General features: G+C 37.9%; 1 protein-coding gene across 5 annotated transcripts in view; it reads right to left on the minus strand.

Moving 5' to 3' along the window:
- FGFR2 (fibroblast growth factor receptor 2) overlaps positions 1–20,037 on the minus strand; it is a 136,847-nt gene that overhangs the window by 82,933 nt on the left and 33,877 nt on the right. For 2 of the 5 annotated variants that reach the window (XM_087725911.1, XM_087725910.1), the window contains exons 3-5: positions 15,796–16,059; positions 13,194–13,274; positions 5,975–6,144 (exon numbers count right to left, since the gene is read on the minus strand). In XM_087725911.1, coding sequence (XP_087582037.1) covers positions 5,975–6,144; positions 13,194–13,274; positions 15,796–16,059 — 515 coding nt within the window. Of the gene's footprint in view, positions 1–5,974; positions 6,145–13,193; positions 13,275–15,795; positions 16,063–20,037 lie in introns of all 5 variants that reach the window. The other 3 variants (XM_087725909.1, XM_087725908.1, XM_087725912.1) reach the window with 2 other exon arrangements.

Consider the following 20,037-nt stretch of genomic DNA (forward strand, 5'->3'; position numbering starts at 1 on the left):
GTAAACTTAAGAAGGGAATTATAAGTTTTCTTACAATTTTGTTTTTGACAAAAAATCTGAACATGCAAGAGAAGAATAGGTGGGGTGGGAGAAATAAAGCAGCAAACACAAGAGTAAGTAGGATTGTAATATCAATATGTCGTTGTAACTTCACATGCACTGTATTTTTATAGGCATTATAAATGCATGGTTTATATGATTTATAAATACATTTCCTAGAAAAGTCACATACCTATAAAAACATGGAGTAGTGATTACTTTTTTCTTTCCCTTGAATTGTAAATCCTTGTTTTGTTGACTATGCCCCAGAAAAAAATATTTGTTCATTCTTTACAGGCTTGTACATATGGAAATATATATAGGCAAGTATGCCTAAGTTTTGTATAACATGCAGCTCCTAAGACTTGGAGCACTTTACGATAAAATAAAATGCATATGGTCAAAACATAGTATGATGTACACACACACACACACACACACACACACAGACACACACACACACACACACACACACACACACATATATATATATATATATATATATATATATATATATATATATATATATATATATCCCTTTATTTATTTATCAGCACAAATACAACACACACACACACTATATATATGTGTGTGTGTGTGTGTGTGTGTTTATTTGTGCTGATAAATAAATAAAGGGAGGCTAGTATAGATCTATTTCACGCTATTTAGCTCTCATTAGCTATCAAATCCCAGTAAGGGTATGGCTAGCTGATGAGAGCTAAATAGCTTGAAATAGATCTATACTAGTCTCCCTTTATTTATTTATCAGCACAAATAAAAACACACAAATATAACAAAGGCAACAGTAAAAATATTGGGTTTCTGTCATGATAGACTCTTGTGACGAGCCGATTGACAGATGATGGAAGCAATTAGCTTCCTCCCATAATTGGGACTTACCAGGGGTTGTAAAAATCTTATGTATGTATGTATGTATGTATGTATATATACATATATACACATACACACATACACATACATACATACATACATACACATACACACACAAACACACACACACACACACACAAAATATGCATGTATCAGAGGTGGGTTGCTAATTTTTTCACTATGGGTTCAGGCGTGCTCCGACGTGGCCGGAGTGGGTGAGCGGAGCTGCCTGCTACTACTACTACTACTACTGGTTCGGCCAATCCAGGATGAACTGGCAGGCAACCCACCTCTGGTATGTATGTTTGTGTATATATATCAGAGGTGGCATTCGGCAGGTTCTGACCAGTTCTGGAGAACCAGTAACGGAATTTTTTTTCCAGAGAAGCGGTAAATACTACCTCTGGCTGGCCCCGCCCCCCATCTATTCCCTGCCTCCTGAGTCCCAGCTGATCAGGAGGAAATCGGGATTTTGCAATACTCTTCCCCTGAAGTGAGGAGGGAATGGAGATTTTACAATATCCTTCCCCTGCCACACCCACTAAGCCACACCCACAGAACCAGTAATAATTTTTTTTGAATCCTACCACTGATGTATATGTATACACATACACACAGTGTATGTCTACATATGTGTGTGTATACATATAGATATACATACATGTTGCTTTCAAATAAGAATATGAATATTCTTAAACTTTAGAGGATAACATTCTTCTGAACAATATAGAAACATCATACTATGTTTTAACCATATGCATTTTATGTATGTGTGTCTGTGTGTGTGTGTGTGTGCAGGTGTCAATCAAGGGGCACATTCAGTATATATTGTATATAATTGCACCCCTCTTCTTGAAGAGAAACATCTGTTCAATTTTCTTTCTTGAAAATGAAACACGTCATTAGAAGGAAAGACCAATACGCCAGGCTCCCTTAACTGGTTTGTATTTACCCTGTTATCCCCAAGACAAGCGGCTAACATTGAATGGTAAACAATTCCATTTATGCTTTGGAAACACAGAAGCTGTTGCCAAGTGGCCTCTCACACTTTATGATGTAAGCAAGTAAATAGAAAAATATGTATTTCATTAATGTGGAACATTTGCACACCTTGGAAAAGCTGTAGAAAATCTGGCCACGGGTGGCGGTGGGGGAGAGATGGCAACACCTATCTCCTTTTACATTTGCAACTGGCAAATCTGAGTTTCTTCATATATGGCGGTAGGAGCCTATGCTGTGTTTTAGTTGAGCAACAGAATTGAACAAATAGCTGATATGTATATTTTAGGAAGCAAGCTAAACTGAAATTAGATTATTGGTATAAGCCAGTTAAAAAGCTGCCTTGGTGAGCATATGTCATTAATGACATTAATTTATTTGCTTGCTTGTTTTGGCCACAGACCAAAGAGTAGACTTTGTCCAATCCTCTTTCAAACTTCTGACATAGTTGCCCCATCCCCAGCATAGATGAAGAACTTCTATGTGGTCCAGAATCAGCTGACGTCCTCTGCTCACTGTCACAAACCACATCTCCTATGATAAGCACATCCTTACAGTCTCAAGATATCTGGGTGTCCTGATAAACCACCACATAAGTGTGAGTCAGCAGTGTGGTGCAACGGTCAAAAAAGCCAACACAGTCCTGGGTTGCATCATCACAAGGGATAGTATCAAGATCAAGGGAAGTGATAGTACCTCTCTATATCATACTGGTGAGACCACATATGGAACACAGGATCTAGTTCTGGTCACCACAATAGAAAAAAGTTGGTGAGGTCCTAAAAAGAGGACAGAAAAGAGTAGCAAAGATAATAGGAGGTATGGAGTCTAAATTGTATGATAAACAACTGAAGGAACCAGGTATGTTTATGGAAATTCTCAGTCATCCAGGTCATTGTTGTCCCAAAGGAGCTTTTTCAAGAGGCAACTGAACTTCCTTGTTTTTCTTCAAAGACATTTCACTTCTCAACCAAGAAGATTCTTCAGATTTAGCTAAATTTATTTTAGCAAAGAGAAACATGAGAAAGACATAATAGCAATATAGAGTAATGAGGCTAGAAGACCTGAAAGGTCCTTTCCAACTATATAAGTCTATATTGTTCCAAGCACCAAAGATCCAGGCAGAGGGGTAAACTAAGTTCACTTTCCCATCCCCCTTGCCTATGGCAACTCAAGAGCAGGTAAGGGATGCTCTGCGACTTCAAATGAGAACTTTGAAGGCCCAAGTGGAGAAGGGTTCCATGTATACAGCAGTCTGTTCTGAGAGATAGGCGAATGCTATTCCAAAGGGACAGGCGATGGCGTCCTTCACCCTCGGCAGATTGAAAGGGAGTTGGGTTCAGATCTCCAAATCCGGAGTGGTGGAGATGGGCGCCACGAGGCATCCAGTGTGGCAACACAACCGATCTCAGAGAAGCCCCTGGGAGAGTTCTCTTTTCTTTGTGAACCAACATCAGCCGTCCAAGTTGCATAATATTGAGTCAATTTGGTAGTCAGTTCTCCTGAGCATTGATTAGTTACCAAGGAGAGCAAGTCACAGAGACAACTATTGTCTTTATAAGAATAACAACAGTTGTATTGGGGTTTGTGATATTGTTTTCATAATTTGAGTATTGTGCTATCCCAGTGCATATTCCAACCATTTCATATATATTTCATATGTACATACAAGAGGTTTGGGCTTCCATTGAAATACAAAGCTGTTTTCATCCTTTGCCTTCCACTTGACCCCGCGCACAGCCTGTGTAACTAAAAAGGATTTTTAGGGCACATTCTTTGGAGTCGCTCCCCCCCCCTTTATGCAGGCAACATTAAAGTAGTGGAAGAAAAGCAATTTCACTAAATACTTTTTTAAAATCCTGACCTCAGTTTAACCCTGCATTTTCTTGACAGTCTAGCTAATTTTTCTAATCAGTAACTCAGAAATTAAAGAGAGACGACTAATCTGATGCTATGAACATTTCAAGCAAGTATCTTAAGTAATTGTAATTACTTTCCCCTTAAAAACCTAGTTTCCCACATCTATTTCACAGACCATAAAATTCATTAAAATAGTTTTCAGTTTTCTTTTATTGTGTGCTATAATTACCAAGCTCTATGTCTTTGCTTTACTCTATCTCTCCAAATTGAAATATTCCTGGTTGCAATAGCTCAAAAGTACAAACTGTTAAGAACACTTTATTGAATGCTACTGCCAAGTTCTATTTTATTTCCTTTTTCCCTTATCACTAAACTCTTAAAACCAGAAAGTCACTAGTTATAATCGATTTGGATTTTTGATAATTTGGCTTTGCAAAATCTGTAAACAGAAATAATGCTCCAGGTGAAGGCACACACCATCTACTACAGGGCTGTCAAACTCCCAGCCCATTGGCTGGATGAATCACACACTGACCATGACCCGACAAATGCGTGCCCGACAACAGCACGCCAACAAAACCGCGGTGATAAAACCGCAATGTCGACAGCGCGCCCACAAAGGCACGCTGACAAAAGAGCACTGACAGAAGAGCGATTATAGTTAAGGTAAGGGTTAGGGTAAGAGTTAGGGTTAGGGTTAGGTTTAGGGTTATGTTTAGGGTTACGTTTAGGGTTAGGGTTACGTTTAGGGTTACCTTTAGGGTTAGGTTTAGAGCGCGCTTCTGTCGGCGCGCTGTTGTCGGCGTGCATCTGCGCTCATTAGTTGCTGCAATTTCAAACGTGGTTTTCTCCCCGCGGTTTCATCGGCACGCTTTTGTCGAGCGCACATTTGTCGGTGAACCCACACTGACCACACCGGGTTTAGCGAAGGGGGAAAATACATCACGTGACGCCACCATGACAACATTAGTTTGACACACCTGATCTACTACATAAATTACAACTCCCAAAATGTAACTACAAATGTAACTACATTACCAGCCAAGCAGACTCATCAACAATGAAATGTGAGATCTGAGTTGGAAGCACAACGAAAAGAAGTACAGTAAATGAATTCACCCATATACTGAATCAAAATTATAGTCCATCTAGTTGTTTGCACTGACTGGCAAATGACTCTCTTATATTTTAAAATTGGTCATTCTTATTCCTGCTACCAGGATTAGTATTAGCAGGAACATTACTATTTATTAAATTTATATTCTGCCCAATTTCCAGAGATTTTAGGGTCAAATCAGAAATCAATACACATATCCACAGAAACAGGCACAAGACATAACAGATCCCTTGTGAATAACACAAGGGAGACAATATACCAGCCAACATATTCCTTGGTTTCTACCAGGCACTCTACTTTATTTGCAGATAACCATCTGCAAAGCAAATTAGTTACTCCAAGGACAACATGAATTTCCACCAAATTTATCTGAGCCTCAGAGAGATCCCAGAAACAGTCATTAAAAGTAAAATGATTGATTGCTGCAACCAGTGCATTATTTGGCTTCTCATATGTGTTTCGATGATTGGGCAAAGTACTACAGAAATTGTTTTGTAAATACTCATTATAGGCTGTCAATATTCCAACATGCCCCAAAGAAGTGGAGATGTCATCTACTAGTACAATACAGAACGCCTCTCTACATACAAAATATGTATGTGATCACTGGATATTGCCCTTCTTTCAAGGATAGCTGAATACCAATGAATGTACCATAAATGATTTCTGTTGGGACACATAGAGATATCCTATCAATAGGTGTGCAGAACGTAAAATAATAACATTTGATCAAGTTATATGATATGGGATCCGAGTTTCCATCAAACTGCAATGTTTTATGCATGAATATTTCACCTCATATATGGCAAGCTTTTCATGAGACATAAAGACAATCCTCTTTGAGAACATCCAAAATTGCCAGGGCTTCATCAGACAAACTTAGAATCATACTACAAATTTTGCAGCCTGATCAGTCAGGATTTATGTACATATGATCAGCCAGTTCAATTGTGAATTATGCAAATCACACAATTCCCTGACCATCGTATTCTCACAGTTCTCTTCTATATGTCCAATGTTTTTAATGTTTATCTAATCAAAAAAAATTTCGTAAAAAAAACTTCTTACCTTAAATCCACCAATCCGGTGCTCTTGCTTAAATTCTCTCCCATTTTTTAACCATCTCATGGTTGGTTGAGGATTTCCTAGAGCTGGACAACGAAATTTGACTGTGTTAGCTGCTGGAACAGCATGTAAGCGCTTCTCCATTTTCTCAGTGTTTGTCCACATAGGTCCTTCTGTTTTTTAAAAAAAAATGAAGAGAAGGGAGAAAAAAATTACTCAATTTCTATACAAATGTAAATTCCAGGCCAGAAACTTCCCAAATGGGTGACATTCCAATGAGACACAACATGAGACACACTGATGTTTTACATTGTTGATTTATGTTATCTCTGAGAAGTCACATAAGATATTGAATATCTCATAAATTTCAGTGTGTACCTAGACAAAAGTCTGGTCAATGTCATGTAAATTATTACTTATGATTCATACCTTAAGGCACTTGAAACCCAGTTTAAGAATGAAACTTTTTAAAAACCCATCATCTTTAAGTTTAAATTGAACAAAAATTCCCTTAAAACCGGGATATTACATTAAAACTGAGTGTACAACATTTCTTTTGAAACGTTGGCCTTAATTTTATTGAATCCATCATCTTCTGAAGTACCACATTGTAGATTGTTCTGCAAAACTATTATTTAATCACCTAGTTTTGATCTCCAAAGTTCTATAAGTCTTGGTGCCTAGGTGCCTATGGGACTGTTTATTTTAAACCGATCCTATTCATATAGTGGACTCATCCTGAATGAGCATAGTGTTTCTTCTTTCTTATTTCTAAGAGAATCAGGAGAGGGCAACAGAGAAGCATTTTTCTATTACTACACTTATCTTTTGGAATACCTTTCTACTGGGGATCTAGTTGACATCATTATTCCTAAATTGTAGGAAGACCTTGAAAACAAAAACATTTAGGAAAGTATTCAGGAATATTAACTGGATTTATTTATATTTAATTACGTTAGAATCAGAGGTGGGTTCCTACCAGTTTGCACCTATTTGGTAGAACCGGTTCATCAAATCTACCAAACCGGTTAGAAGAGGTTCCACCAGTGGAGCCGAAAAGCAGGCCACACCTACAGAAGAGGTTCCAAAAAATTTTGAAACCCACCACTGGCAAGGATCTTGTAACTTGACAGCTTTAAGACTTGCATGCTTCAATGCCAGAGTTTCTGAATAGCTACTTGGACCGACCTAAGTACTAATTCATAATTTCATATCCGGTCACATGGGCGGCAAGCCACTCCCATCTGGTCACATGGGTGGCAAGCCACTTCCACAAAGGAGGCCACACCCACAGAGTAGGTTCCAACAATTTTTGAAACCCACCACTGGTTAGAATCCATTTGTATATTAGTCATAGGATTATTCAATTTTATGGTTTGATATAGGACTTATATAATTGTAATAATTTTACATTACAATAGTTTTACATCTATTATTCATTATTATTTAATTGTATGTCACAATGAAGGATGATGGTACAGAATTATGTAAATACTACACATGCACACAATATGTTTCTTCAGATAATGTATTTTTAAAAGTGCCATAGTAAAAAGGGTTGTGTGGATAAAGTCCTTCAATTTTTTTTAATAATTTGAGCCTTTTTTTCAGCCCAACTCAAGGCAACACAACCCAAGGTGTAACATCACAATTTGCAGTGATAGTCCTTCCACTTCCTACACAATCTGGTGAGAACTAATTCTGAGCCACAATTTGTGGGTTGGAGAGAAGAAACAAAAATATCCTGTTATAATGCTTCTTAAAACACCACAACTTAATTCTAGAAAAAATAATTACTGTAGTAATTAATTACTAAGTAATGATTTACTCCATGATAGTCCCAAATTAAAGTATGCTCTCTTAGCAGCTTCTTTTATGTTAGTTTGCTTCCTGGTTAAAGCTTCTTTAAAATCCCCCATTTTGTATATTTATATTGCTATTTTTGATTCTGAATCTTCATATGTAGCTCTAAATTGCAATATGTTAGGGCTTTTTTTCTTTAGTTTTATCCCACCTTTCTAAGTAACTAAAAGTGGAATGTTAATGGATACTTCAAAAACCATTCTGAGAATATCACTAAGAGTTTGAGCAATCTAGGTAGGATGAAAGAAAGGGAGAGGAAGGAAAGAACTTGTTTTCTATTTTATATAGGATTTCTATCAACATAATTTCAGGAATGAACCTTAATGAGCTTCATTTCTGTTTTTAGAAAATACATTCAATTAACTCAGATAAATACTAGGATGTACCCAAAGGCTACATTGATGCCTGGTAAAAATGACTTTTGTACTATATTTCCCTTTATTACATTTGGAACGGGTTTGTGTGTATATACAAGTTTAATTAATATGGGGAAAGTTAACATGCCATGGAATTGGAAGATCTTAGCCCAAAGTATTTATCCACCCACATAGCAATTTTTCCTTGTGCTTATTTATTTTCAGTGTCATGACAATATTGCTAGGAGAAATTAGAAATATTATTTGAAAGAGTGAAGATCTCTCTCTCTCTCTCTCTCTCTCTCTCTCTCTCTCTCTCTCTCCCTCCCTCCCTCCCTCCCTCCCTCCCTCCCTCTCTCTTTCAAAGGCTTATAATTATTTCAAGTAATAAAGGCCTAGGATACCTAGTGAATCACATCTTGCCTTACCTTATCACTTATTTTTCAAATCAGAAACAGAAGCATTAGTCTGTATCTTATGGTGAAAATATGTTAGGGGATGCCAAAGCCTCTCACAATCCCTTCTGTATTGTAACTTTTCCATTCATCAAATTTTCATTACTTTATCAGAATATAAAATTCAATGAAAGATTAAAATAAATTAGCCTATAGGGAAAGAAAAAGAGAAGAAGAGAAAGTGTAGGGGGAAAAGGAAAAAAGAGAGAAAAACATTGACTTTTCAATTCTTTCTGTGTAGTACAGGCAGTGGTGAGTTTCAAAAATTTTTCGAACCTACTCTGTGGGAGTGGCTTACTGGCCATGTGACCTGGTGGGAGTGGCTTGCCGGCCATGTGTTCTCTCTCTCTCTCTCTCTCTCTCTCTCTCTCTCTCTCCTTCCTTTTGTCTCTCTGTCCCTTTTTCCTTTTTTTCTTTCATCTCTCTCACTTTTTCTTTCTTTTTTTCTTTATATCTTCCTTCCTTCCTTTCTCTTTCTCTTTCTCTCTCTGTGTGAGTCTCTGTGTGTGTGTGTGTGTGTGTGTGTGTGTGGCAGTGGTGGGTTTCCAAAATTTTTGGAACCTCTTCTGTGGGGGGGCCTGCTTTCTGGTGGAACCTCTTCTAACCGGTTCGGTAGATTTCTACCGAACTGGTGCAAACTGGTAGGAACCCACCTCTGAGTACAGGGGTGTCAAACTGGCGACCCACAGGTTGAATGTGTCCTGTGCAGGCCACACACACCCCAGCTCTGTGTAGGGGGGAAATGTCATGATACGCCACAAGACGGCAACATGACACTGCGAGTTTGACACCCGTGGGGCAGGGAGTGGGTTCCTATGCGAATCGGTACAGATTTGCTTGGTGCGCGCTTTGCTTGTGCCTGCGCAGTTTTCTGTAAATGGTTCTGCGCATGCGTGAAGACCATTAAAAGCTAATAAAGAAGATGCCAGCAATGGCAACAGAGACCGGGGAACCGGTTCACAGGAGGGGCCAGCTTTGATTGTGCTCTTCTGCAACCCAGGCCAGATTACCACCGTGCCGAACCGGGAGCAACCCACCTCTGCCATGGGGTAGTAAAATAAAATAACAACATTACAACCTCATTTTTTGTTTGCTTTTACATAGTAATATGCACTAGCATTTATTATTAATAACAAACCTATCTAACCAGAAAAACCTAAAGTAGTAGTATAACTTTTGACAGTTATATTATGAAGAGCCGAGGTGGTGCAGTGGTTAGGGTGCAGTACTGCAGGCCACTTCAGCTGACTGTTATCTGCAGTTCAGCGGTTCTAATCTTACCGGCTCAAGGTTGACTCAGCCTTCCATCGTTCCGAGGTGGGTGAAATGAGGACCCAGACTGTGGGGGTGATATGCTGACTCTGTAAACCGCTTAGAAAGGGCTGAAAGCCCTATGAAGCGGTATATAAGTCTAACTGCTATTGCTATATTATTAAATGTCAAGATATCGATGGTGGCCTGCCAAGGCATACAGCCTCAGAATTAGAGTTTTGAAGGGAATATCTTAAATATATGTGGACGGGAGGTGCAAAGAATCTGCGCATTGACAAAATTTCCATTTGCCAGTTATTAAACACCACATTGCTTGGATCTACCCGTATACTAAGCCAATACATTACAACATCCTAAGTTCTTGAGAAGAACTCAATATGAATGGCAGCCAGCAGCAGCTAAAGCTAAACTGGCAGCTGTGATTTCACATTGTTGTGCAAATAGTAGTTTAGCTCAATCATAATTACTACTAATTTTCATTATCTTTCCTGGGCTATAATTATTATATCCTTAGTCTTTTCCTCCAGATAAGGGAAATCTGATTAGCTATGTATTAATGTCATGACTATAAGTTGGTTCTATTAATTCATTTGTCTATTGAAAAATTAAAACTAAAATTGTTTAACAGCAGGGCCATTTAATTATTTTACAATAGATGCTTCCTGAAATAAATCAGTTGACGTGGAATTTCTTAAGAGGAGAGAGGCTCAGACACATAACCATTCTTCTTTCAACCCCACGCCCAACTGCATTTCCTTTATTAGCATAGAACATAACAACTAAACCTTTCCAGCCCTCAGTTATAGCTGTTTTTGAATCCACTAACACACGTTCAGGAATCCTCTGCTCTACTTTCAGTCACAAAGCAAAATAAAAACACAGCTGGGGAAGCGTTCGGCTACAAACTCTTTAACAAGCTGACCAATCAAAGAAAACATCTAAAAGAAATTTAAGCACTCTAAACATTGTGTGTGTGATTGCTTTTGTTTCAGGGTGGAGACTTCAGAACTAATTAGTTAGAAAAATCAGTCAGCATTTGATCATGTGCTGTTCCATTCTTAAAAGTAAATACTAAGAAAATATTTCAGTATTTTAACAGGCGTATAAAAGGAGGAAACCTTAAAATAGGTCTTACAAACTAAGTTGCAATATTGCTGCAAAGGAATTTAGGCAACCAAAATAAATCAGTTAAGTCTGTAACACACATACAAAAATGAACGACCTCCCTCATTCAGGAACAATCTTACTAAATACCTATCCATAATGAATACATATTTTGGCCCTCAAACTAGCATGCTCCACAAAGCAGTTTAAACAAATAACTTTGTTGGGGGAAAGTCCAAAATCTGGATAAAGGATAAATTGTTCCTAAATAGAATCAGCATTAAGTACTGGAATTCATATGGCTACTAGGTTCTGAAATGGTCCTGATTTATTAATTGCTATGAGATAGTGTACAATATTAGCAATCTATATTTTACCAACAACAAGTAGGGTATACTCTTGTCTCCAAGTTCTAGTTAACCTTCAAACATATTGGCATCCTGGTTTCTAGATTTCTTTCAAAACTGTAATAAATGTATTTGTCTAGTATAGGTAGCTAGGTAATTTTGTCACATTAGACAACCTTTGAAAAAATGACCATCACTAAAACTGATTTCTTCTAGCCACACAAGGAGATCATGAATTTTCAAGGTAAATCATGAAGTGTTTGGTATGCATTGTAAATTTTTACTATTACAATAATTAGTACCAGGACCGGATTTTCCTATAGGCTAACTAGGCTTCAGCCTAGGGCCTCAAGATCAAGAGGGGCTTACATGAAAATTGTTAGCAAAATTAAAATTACACTATTCTAAAAAGAGTGAACACTAAAACACTGAACCGAAAATAAGGAGAAATTCTACGCATATGACTAATAAACAAACATAAAAATGTATTGGTTAAGATTGTTCCAGTGCCGCAGCAGTTGCCACGTTCCTGGCACCGGCGGTCGGGCGAGAGGCGCGGCCGCTCCCAGTAGCCACCCCGTCGACGCGGAGCCCACCAGCGGCCAGGCAGGTCAGGGCGAGGGGGCCGAGCCGGGCAGCTGAGCGCAGCAGGGGAGGCGGCTGGCCTCGTGCCTTTGCCACAGAGCAGAGCCGCCCTCCCACTTAAAAATGGGAGGTGAAAGGGCCTCATAAGTGGAATAGCCTAGGGTCTCTTTTCATCTAAATCCGGCACTGATTAGTACCATTGCATTATAACACCATCATCTATCATAATTACCCTTAACCTAATCCCTACTGGCTGTGATCAAATTATGAACAATACTGGTGCGACTTAGTGCATCTTAACCTAAAATGCTGATCAAAGCATATACACCATAAAATCCAGTATCTATGTTGACATTCAGATTCAAATTTGAGATGGATTTGAAGGAACAGCAGATTAGCAACTGCACTGAATAGCCAAGACGTGCTCTTGCCTTTATATTTCTTCGTAAAAAGCATTTTAACAAAATATGAATGTTATAAAAACCATATGCAGGTTGGCATCAACCCACCTATTCTCTTCTTCTATCATAGGTAAGAAACAGCTTGTATATGGAAACCCACAGAGAAACTGGTGTGTAATCTTGGACTGAGATCGCATGGTCATTCTCCAAAAAGGAGTTGTTGAAGTTAAATTAAACTAGATTGGATTCATTCATTTTAAACTTTCCTTTAATTACAATTAAATATAGACAGTATGTTTTTGATTATTATATAGTTCTTCTTCTGATTTATTAAAAATACAATCTGACAGCAATGTTTAGTTTCAAATTGTTTTGATACTGTTCTATGTTGACAGATATGGTAATCACTCTCTGTCTGAACTGTCAACTTTCTTGTTAAGAGTTTTTGGAATTAGGCCATACAGTCATCAGGAAAAATATAGCTTCTTGATCATTATATTCTCCCTTAAATGTGTTTGTTTTATTATAAGTTACTGTCACATTATCAGAAATAAATGGGTACATATTCAAATAAATGAACAGAGGAAAATATGCTAACTTATATCCATGCCACAAATACTAAACATATTTTTAAAATAAGAGGTATAAACTATTGATAATTAAAGCTTATGCACTTTACAGCCAAGGAGTAAACCACTGTAAAACAAAACTTCATCTTCACAAAATTTAAGCTGGGAGCTTGGATGAAGACCTCCAAGAGCAGAATAATGAAAAGGTAGCAAGAACAATGTATTTCAACACATATCTTCCAAACAGCTTTAACTATTGAATCTACTTACTGGTTGGGTTGGGTTGTTTTGGATTCACAAAATCCTCAGAGGCATCATTGTCATCTTCATCATCTCCAGATGAAAGAACATCTGAAGTTTCAAAAAATTATTTTAAAAAATCATTTATCTGCTAGATGTTGTAAGCAAACATGCATTTTTCTGCAGTCTGGATATTAAGAACAATACATATGTGAGAGATGATTCTGAAAATTAGCAATAACACTTAGATTTATATACCGCTTCACAGGGCTTTACAGCTCTCTAAGCGGTTTACAGAGTCAGTACATTGCCCCCAATAATGTGTTGGCTGAAATAATGGGATGGAAGGCTGAATCAACCTTGAGCCAATGAAAATCATCATCATTATCATCATCATCCTTGGAAGGATTTGATAAGTAGATCAAAATGTTAAAATGTTAAATCCAGACTAAACATCTAGCTGACTGTGCAACTAACCATAGCTTGTAAGTCAATGAAACTAGGTTTGCGCTTCAGAACATCCATGAGTATGCACTACTGTCCCCTCCATGCATACACACAGATCATGAATCAAAATCGTAAATAAAATATTACCTTGTTCATTCTTTTTTCTTAAGAAGCAAAATAAAATACATTTGTGACTTAAGAAATATACATATATTTGCTTAAAGGAATAGATAATATCTGTACCATGTATTGAATATAAAGTAATGTTAAATAGCTTTATTATTACTGAAAATGCAAATAGTTTGTTTTTATTACTATAATACACATATGCCCACTCTATTTGTTAGGGGAACATTAAATGATTTAAACATCCTTATTTCTCATGATGTGACCTTCAGGCTATCTCTGGGGTGACCCCCAATGAATATAATTCTGCAGAGATAGATGCATACATATTGGGTGGCTCTATTAATTACAATTTTTAGTTTCCGGTTTATATTCCAGATCTATAGAAAAAAAGTGACTCAGAACACACAGGGATGCATATAAACTGCTTCCATGTGAATTATTAAGGTAGCTGTGTCATTTTTTTAGGCATCAAAATAAACATTTCTGCATGCAAAGAGAAAGAGATGAGTGTGCACACATGTGAGGAGACAGCAGAAATAGTATACCTCTGGAATGAGTCATGGTTGCTCTGAAATAGTGAGGCTGTGTACATACTAACACACATTTTTAAGGACCTATTTTAAAGGACTTCATAGTTTTAATATATACAGGCAAGCTGCTAAATAATGAACATATACACACAAAGCTGCTTATGCAGGTAGTCCTTCAGTTATGGCCATAATTGAACCTAGCATTACAATTGTAAGTCATGAAATCTGTAAAGTGAGTCACCATGTGTTTGAATCCAATTTTATGATCTTTTTCATGGTAATTGTTAAGAAAATGTGGCAGTCATTAATTGAACACAGCAGTGCCTGTTCCTGGCAAAAGCCATCATAAATCATGGTCATGGTGGGATGCTGCAAACAGTCATAAATTCAGGGCAGTTCCAAGCAAAATGCAGTCACGTAACCAGGAAAGCAACTTTGGAACTTTGAAACCTGGTTATAAGTAGCTTTGGAGGGGAATATTGCTTGTAATGGTCAAATGGTAAATAAGTAACTGTCATCAATTTACAGATTAACAGAGGTGGAAGGGACCTTGTAGGTCATCCAACCTCTGGCCCAAGCAGGAGACCGTACACCATTTCTGACAAATGGCAGTCCAATCTCTTTTTGAAAGTCTCAAGTGATGAAGCTCCCACAACTTCCGAAGGCAAGCTGTTTCATTGGTTGATTGTTCTCACTGTCAGAAAATGTCTCCTTATTTCCAGGTTGAATCTCTCCTTGTTCAGTTTCCATTCATTATTCCTTGTCTGGCCTACAGGTCCTTTGGAAAATAGCTTGAACCCTTCCTCTCTGTGGTGGCCCTTCAAATATTGGAAGACTGCTATCATGTCTCCCCTGGTCCTTCTCTTCACTAGACTAGCCATGCCCAGTTCCTGCAACCATTCATCATATGTTTTAGTGTCCAGTTCCCTAATCATCCTGGTAAGTCATTAGTTGAGGACTATCTGTATTTCTCAGAGTAATCAGTAATTTCATTTATGTGTAGGTAGCAACTCAGAAGTCAATCAAACATTCCTCAGTTTACTCCAATACTAAAATTAAAAATACTTTTTAATTTAATCCCTTAAATAGATTGTGCCGCCATTTTTCAGCAAAACTGTGGCTAAGCCAAGTTGGTTTGAGAAGTTAAAAAATTACATAAAACCACAACCACTCCCAAAAAATTAAATCCAGCAGATAAAAAAATTAAAATGTTGATGGAGAAGAGGGCTATTTTTTTTTTGCTGGGTCCAAAAAAAAACACCCCATCATTGGCATGAGATGAATATTTGGGGGAGGACAGTTGAAAATCCCCTCTTGTGTTAAAACCTATTTGATTTTCACATGGAAGATATACCAAAAAGGCCATCAATGAAATCACCGAAAAAGCTAGATCAGATGGGTAATGTAAGAATAACTAGAATGTTACGTGGCATATTTTCTTTTACCTTAGTAAAGAGTAAAGCTGCATCCCCATACCTAATTAATTTAAACTACGTACATTGGAAAATGTCTTTCAACAAACTTACCTGTGACATTTATAATGAAGTAGAAACTTTCACTGTCTGCAATCCTAACAGTGCAAGCATAAAGGCCAGAATCTCTGGGTGTCGTATCTTTAATCCACAGAGTTTCCCCAGTAATGACTGTCCGGTTATTGGGCACCAAACGTTTTCCATCTTTAGTCCAAGTGATGGTGGTGGCCTCTTTCACTTGACAGTGCAATGTCAACGTTTCTCCCGGAAGTACAGAACGTACGTCAGGCTGAGAGATTTGATATTTGGTGTGTGGCTCTGCTAAAGTGAAATATAGGTGGGCAAAGAAGGGAAAGGAAGCAACAGAAGTGGGGGGAAAAAATGTCCAACAGTTGTCAGTGAAAGAACTTGATCCAGCAAAGTATGTGCAGATTTTAAAACAATCATCATCATCATCATCATCATCATCATCATCATCATCATTTGATTTGATTTGATTACATTTATATGCCGCCCTTTTCCCCAAGGGGGACTCAGGGCGGCTCACAATTCAAATCAGGGGAGGGGGGTACAGACAAGAAATAAAAAAGACGGAACATAACAATACATAATTTAAAAACACACAGCAGTCATACCATTCGAGGCAGGGGGCAACAGCTCTTTAGCCCCAGGCCTGTCGGAACAGCCAGGTTTTAAGGGCTTTGCGGAAGGCCTGGAGGGTGGTGAGGGTTCGAATCTCCATGGGGAGTTCGTTCCAGAGGGTCGGAGCAGCCACAGAGAAGGCTCTCCTCCGGATAGACACTGGCCAGCGGATGGAATTCGGAGGAGGCCTAATCTGTGGGATCTAATCGGCCTATTGGAGGTCATTTTTGCAAGCTACCATTTTAATAATATTGAGCAAGCTAGAGACACTGATAAAATGTGCTTTATCATTGATAGCTGATAAGAAGAACAACATACCATCCTAGGAGGTCTGAGATAAAATTAGATTCAAAAGAGAAGTGGATGCACTTCTCAGGACAATTAAAGGGCAGGCTGTGATGAGAAGAGGGAGCCTCTTCCTCACACAAGCATCCTAGTAAAAGAACATTGCAAATTTAAGATTTTGCATTCAGTTAAAGGTACTGCAAGATGCTGAATGTAGGTACATTCCACATCAAGTAGAGCCAACAGCTGTCTTGGTTCTATAGTCTAATTGACTATGAGATTTATTTCTATAGATCTCTTTACTTTCTATAGATCTCTTTACTGTATCTAATTGATTACAAGATCTATAGCAGAGGTGGGTTCCTACCAGTTCGCACCTATTCGGTAGAACCGGTTCGTCAAATCTACCGAACCGGTTACAAGAGGTTCCACCAGTGGACCCTGAAAGCAGGCCACACCTACAGAAGAGATTCCAAAAAAATTTGAAACCCACCACTGGCAAGGACCTTGTAACTTGACAGCTTTAAGACTTGCATGCTTCAATGCCAGAGTTTCTGAATAGCTACTTGGACCGACCTAAGTACTAATTCATAATTTCATATCCGGTCACAAGGGCGGCAAGCCACTCCCATCTGGTCACATGGGTGGCAAGCCACTCCCACAAAGGAGGCCACACCCACAGAGTAGGTTCCAACAATTTTTGAAACCCACCACTGATCTGTAGCATGACATGGCAATAGGAAAAATCTCTTACAAGTTCTTCTGAGGAGTTCTGGGTAATATACAATCCTACAGGCACGACCATAAATTGCCTCTAACAAATATTGTAGTCTTCATGACGTATGGATTTTATCAATAGAATCTCAAAGCGATGTGTGCGTCTGCAGGGGAGATAGGCGAGTCAGGCAGGGTTCTAGCCAGCAATGCCATGCACATCGTGACATCCTCACAAAAATGATGCAAATTCTGCAAAGTGCACATATAACATTATCTGGATCATTTACATAATGACGCCATGACACCTGCACACAATGTCACGGTGGCTTCCACCAGATGTTTGGGGTCAGAGCTCTGAGCCATATTACAGCAGTTCTTCTGTATGCATGATTTAGCTTGTTTCAGGAACATTGGTGCTTTAATGAGAATTTTGAGAATAGGCAGCAGCCAAATGATGGTTAGTAAATAAATGTTGCCTTATGGATTATTTAATTCTATTTATTTATTTTGAGCCATTATCTAACGCTCACAGCCAGCCTACATAGCAGCATATTCGGTTGGCCAAAAACACAATGTGGGAAAGGAGGAATAAGTCTGTTGGCTCTCTAACTTCATCATGAACTGAAGACAAACACTCACAATGGGGAGTCTTCTCTGTTCGAGATGCATGAAATCGGTTCTCTAAACCACTGAATGCCTCCCTAACTTGCGATTAGGACTACTGCTTTTCACTGAGATAGGCAGAACCAATTCCCTCGTCTTTATTCTCCTTCATGGTATAACTGATCTGAATGGCTGAGCACCAGTCATCGCTTTCCACCAATCACTAATAAAACATAACACTACGTAAACTGTCTTCAGGTGTAAAGATGATGTGGAAGAACATAATAAATGTCCAAGCCCATAAAACTACTGGCTAATCCTGACCACTCTCTCCATAAATTAGCACTGTGAAAAACAATGATTATTTTTCTACGGCAAAAAATTCCTTCGTTTAGCTTTGCCTCACTAAAGCAATGTGATTCTTTTATTTTCAAGTCATAAGACGGGTGGCTGATATTACAAAATACTTCGGATCATAATCTAAATGATCTTGCTATACAAAGAGCAACAGTTCCCACATATGGTTTTAAAAACTGAGTCTCGATATTCAACAGCTCAAAATTCTTTTGACTAAAAAGTCCTCAATGAATGCTAATAAACTGCATTAACAGTTTATTACTGTTAATTAATGCAATTACAGATTCCATTAATCTATTGTAACGTTTTGCATTAATCGATTACATGGGAAGGAAGGAAGGAAGGAAGGAAGGAAGGAAGGAAGGAAGGAAGGAAGGAAGGAAGGAAGGAAGGAAGGAGATGGGAATGTAAAGGAGGGAGCAGGGAAACAGGAAGGAAGGAAGGAAGGAAGGAAGGAAGGAAGGAAGGAAGGAAGGAAGGAAGGAAGGAAGGAAGGAAGGAGACATCCTAAATGGCAAATGATTTGCTGTCTACTATAAAGTTTATATTAGTAAAATGATTAAAAGGGTTTTTTAAAAATTGCCCAGAATCCATAATTGGTTTAGGTTTTTGGATATTTAAAAATAAGTAAGATAAGCTTACTTTCTTAGTTAATACTGTTCTTTACACAAGGGATTCATTTTAAATAGCATTTATTCCAAAATGACAAATATTCATTACAACATCATACACCAAGCTTTGTCCTTTCATATTTATATGGTCTGAGAATACATAGACAGCATATACTACAATACATGGGGAAAATATACCACAATGTCACAATGCAAATTTCTCCACTCGCCTCCCCCTCCACATACTCAGAACACAAACAATTCTTTATATAACTTTTCAGACAGTAGATTTATTGATTTTAGATTTAATCAACAGCTCAGAGAACTTTGTAAATTAACTAGAACTAAGATTTATTTCAAGCATAGCTCCATGAAATATTTAAATATCAGCTAAGATGTCATGTTAATGAAGGATTTTCAATCAGAAACTAACTGTGCTTTAAGAACCTTGTTAGCAAACCAGGCAGATGTACTTTAAAGAGATTACATTTGTGTATCAAAATTGTAGCAAGAAAGATGGAGATGATGCATGAAATAGGAGCATTTTTGACATTCTTGATCAATGAATGACAAAATTTATAGCCAAAATTTATCTCCCAAAACACCAAAACAGGGAGATCAAAGTCCTACCCCCATTATATGCAAAAACTGGATGGGGCTTTAACTTTGTTGACCAGGGATGTGTTTTCCAAAATGATTTGTGTTCCACTGAATGCCTTTAAAAGCTATAGTCAATTTTATTATAAATGGGGAAGGGGAGGAAATGCTAATGATTTTCAAAAAAAAGAATGACAAAGGCATAGCTGTATTTGAAAAAAAACTCATAGTGCAAAATGTTTTTGTTCGCTATTCCATCCAATTATAATATCTTCAAGGATCTTCCATTTCATTGCCTCTCAACCTATTTTCTCACCCATTCCTTTGTTTTGAATTTCAAAGTTGCTTTTTAGTATTCTTTTCATTTTTAAAATTTGTTTTAAATTATATTTCTTCAAAGCTTTCTGATCCCTTCTTCCAGTGCCTGAATAATGAGGTCATATTGGCTCTACAAGCATCAGCCCTTACACTTAAACATTAGAAA

Source organism: Thamnophis sirtalis, unplaced genomic scaffold, assembly GCF_051295495.1.
Source record: "Thamnophis sirtalis isolate CommonGarterSnake01/CBP01778 unplaced genomic scaffold, rThaSir2_p1.2 scaffold_11, whole genome shotgun sequence".
Taxonomy (NCBI): domain Eukaryota; kingdom Metazoa; phylum Chordata; class Lepidosauria; order Squamata; family Natricidae; genus Thamnophis; species Thamnophis sirtalis.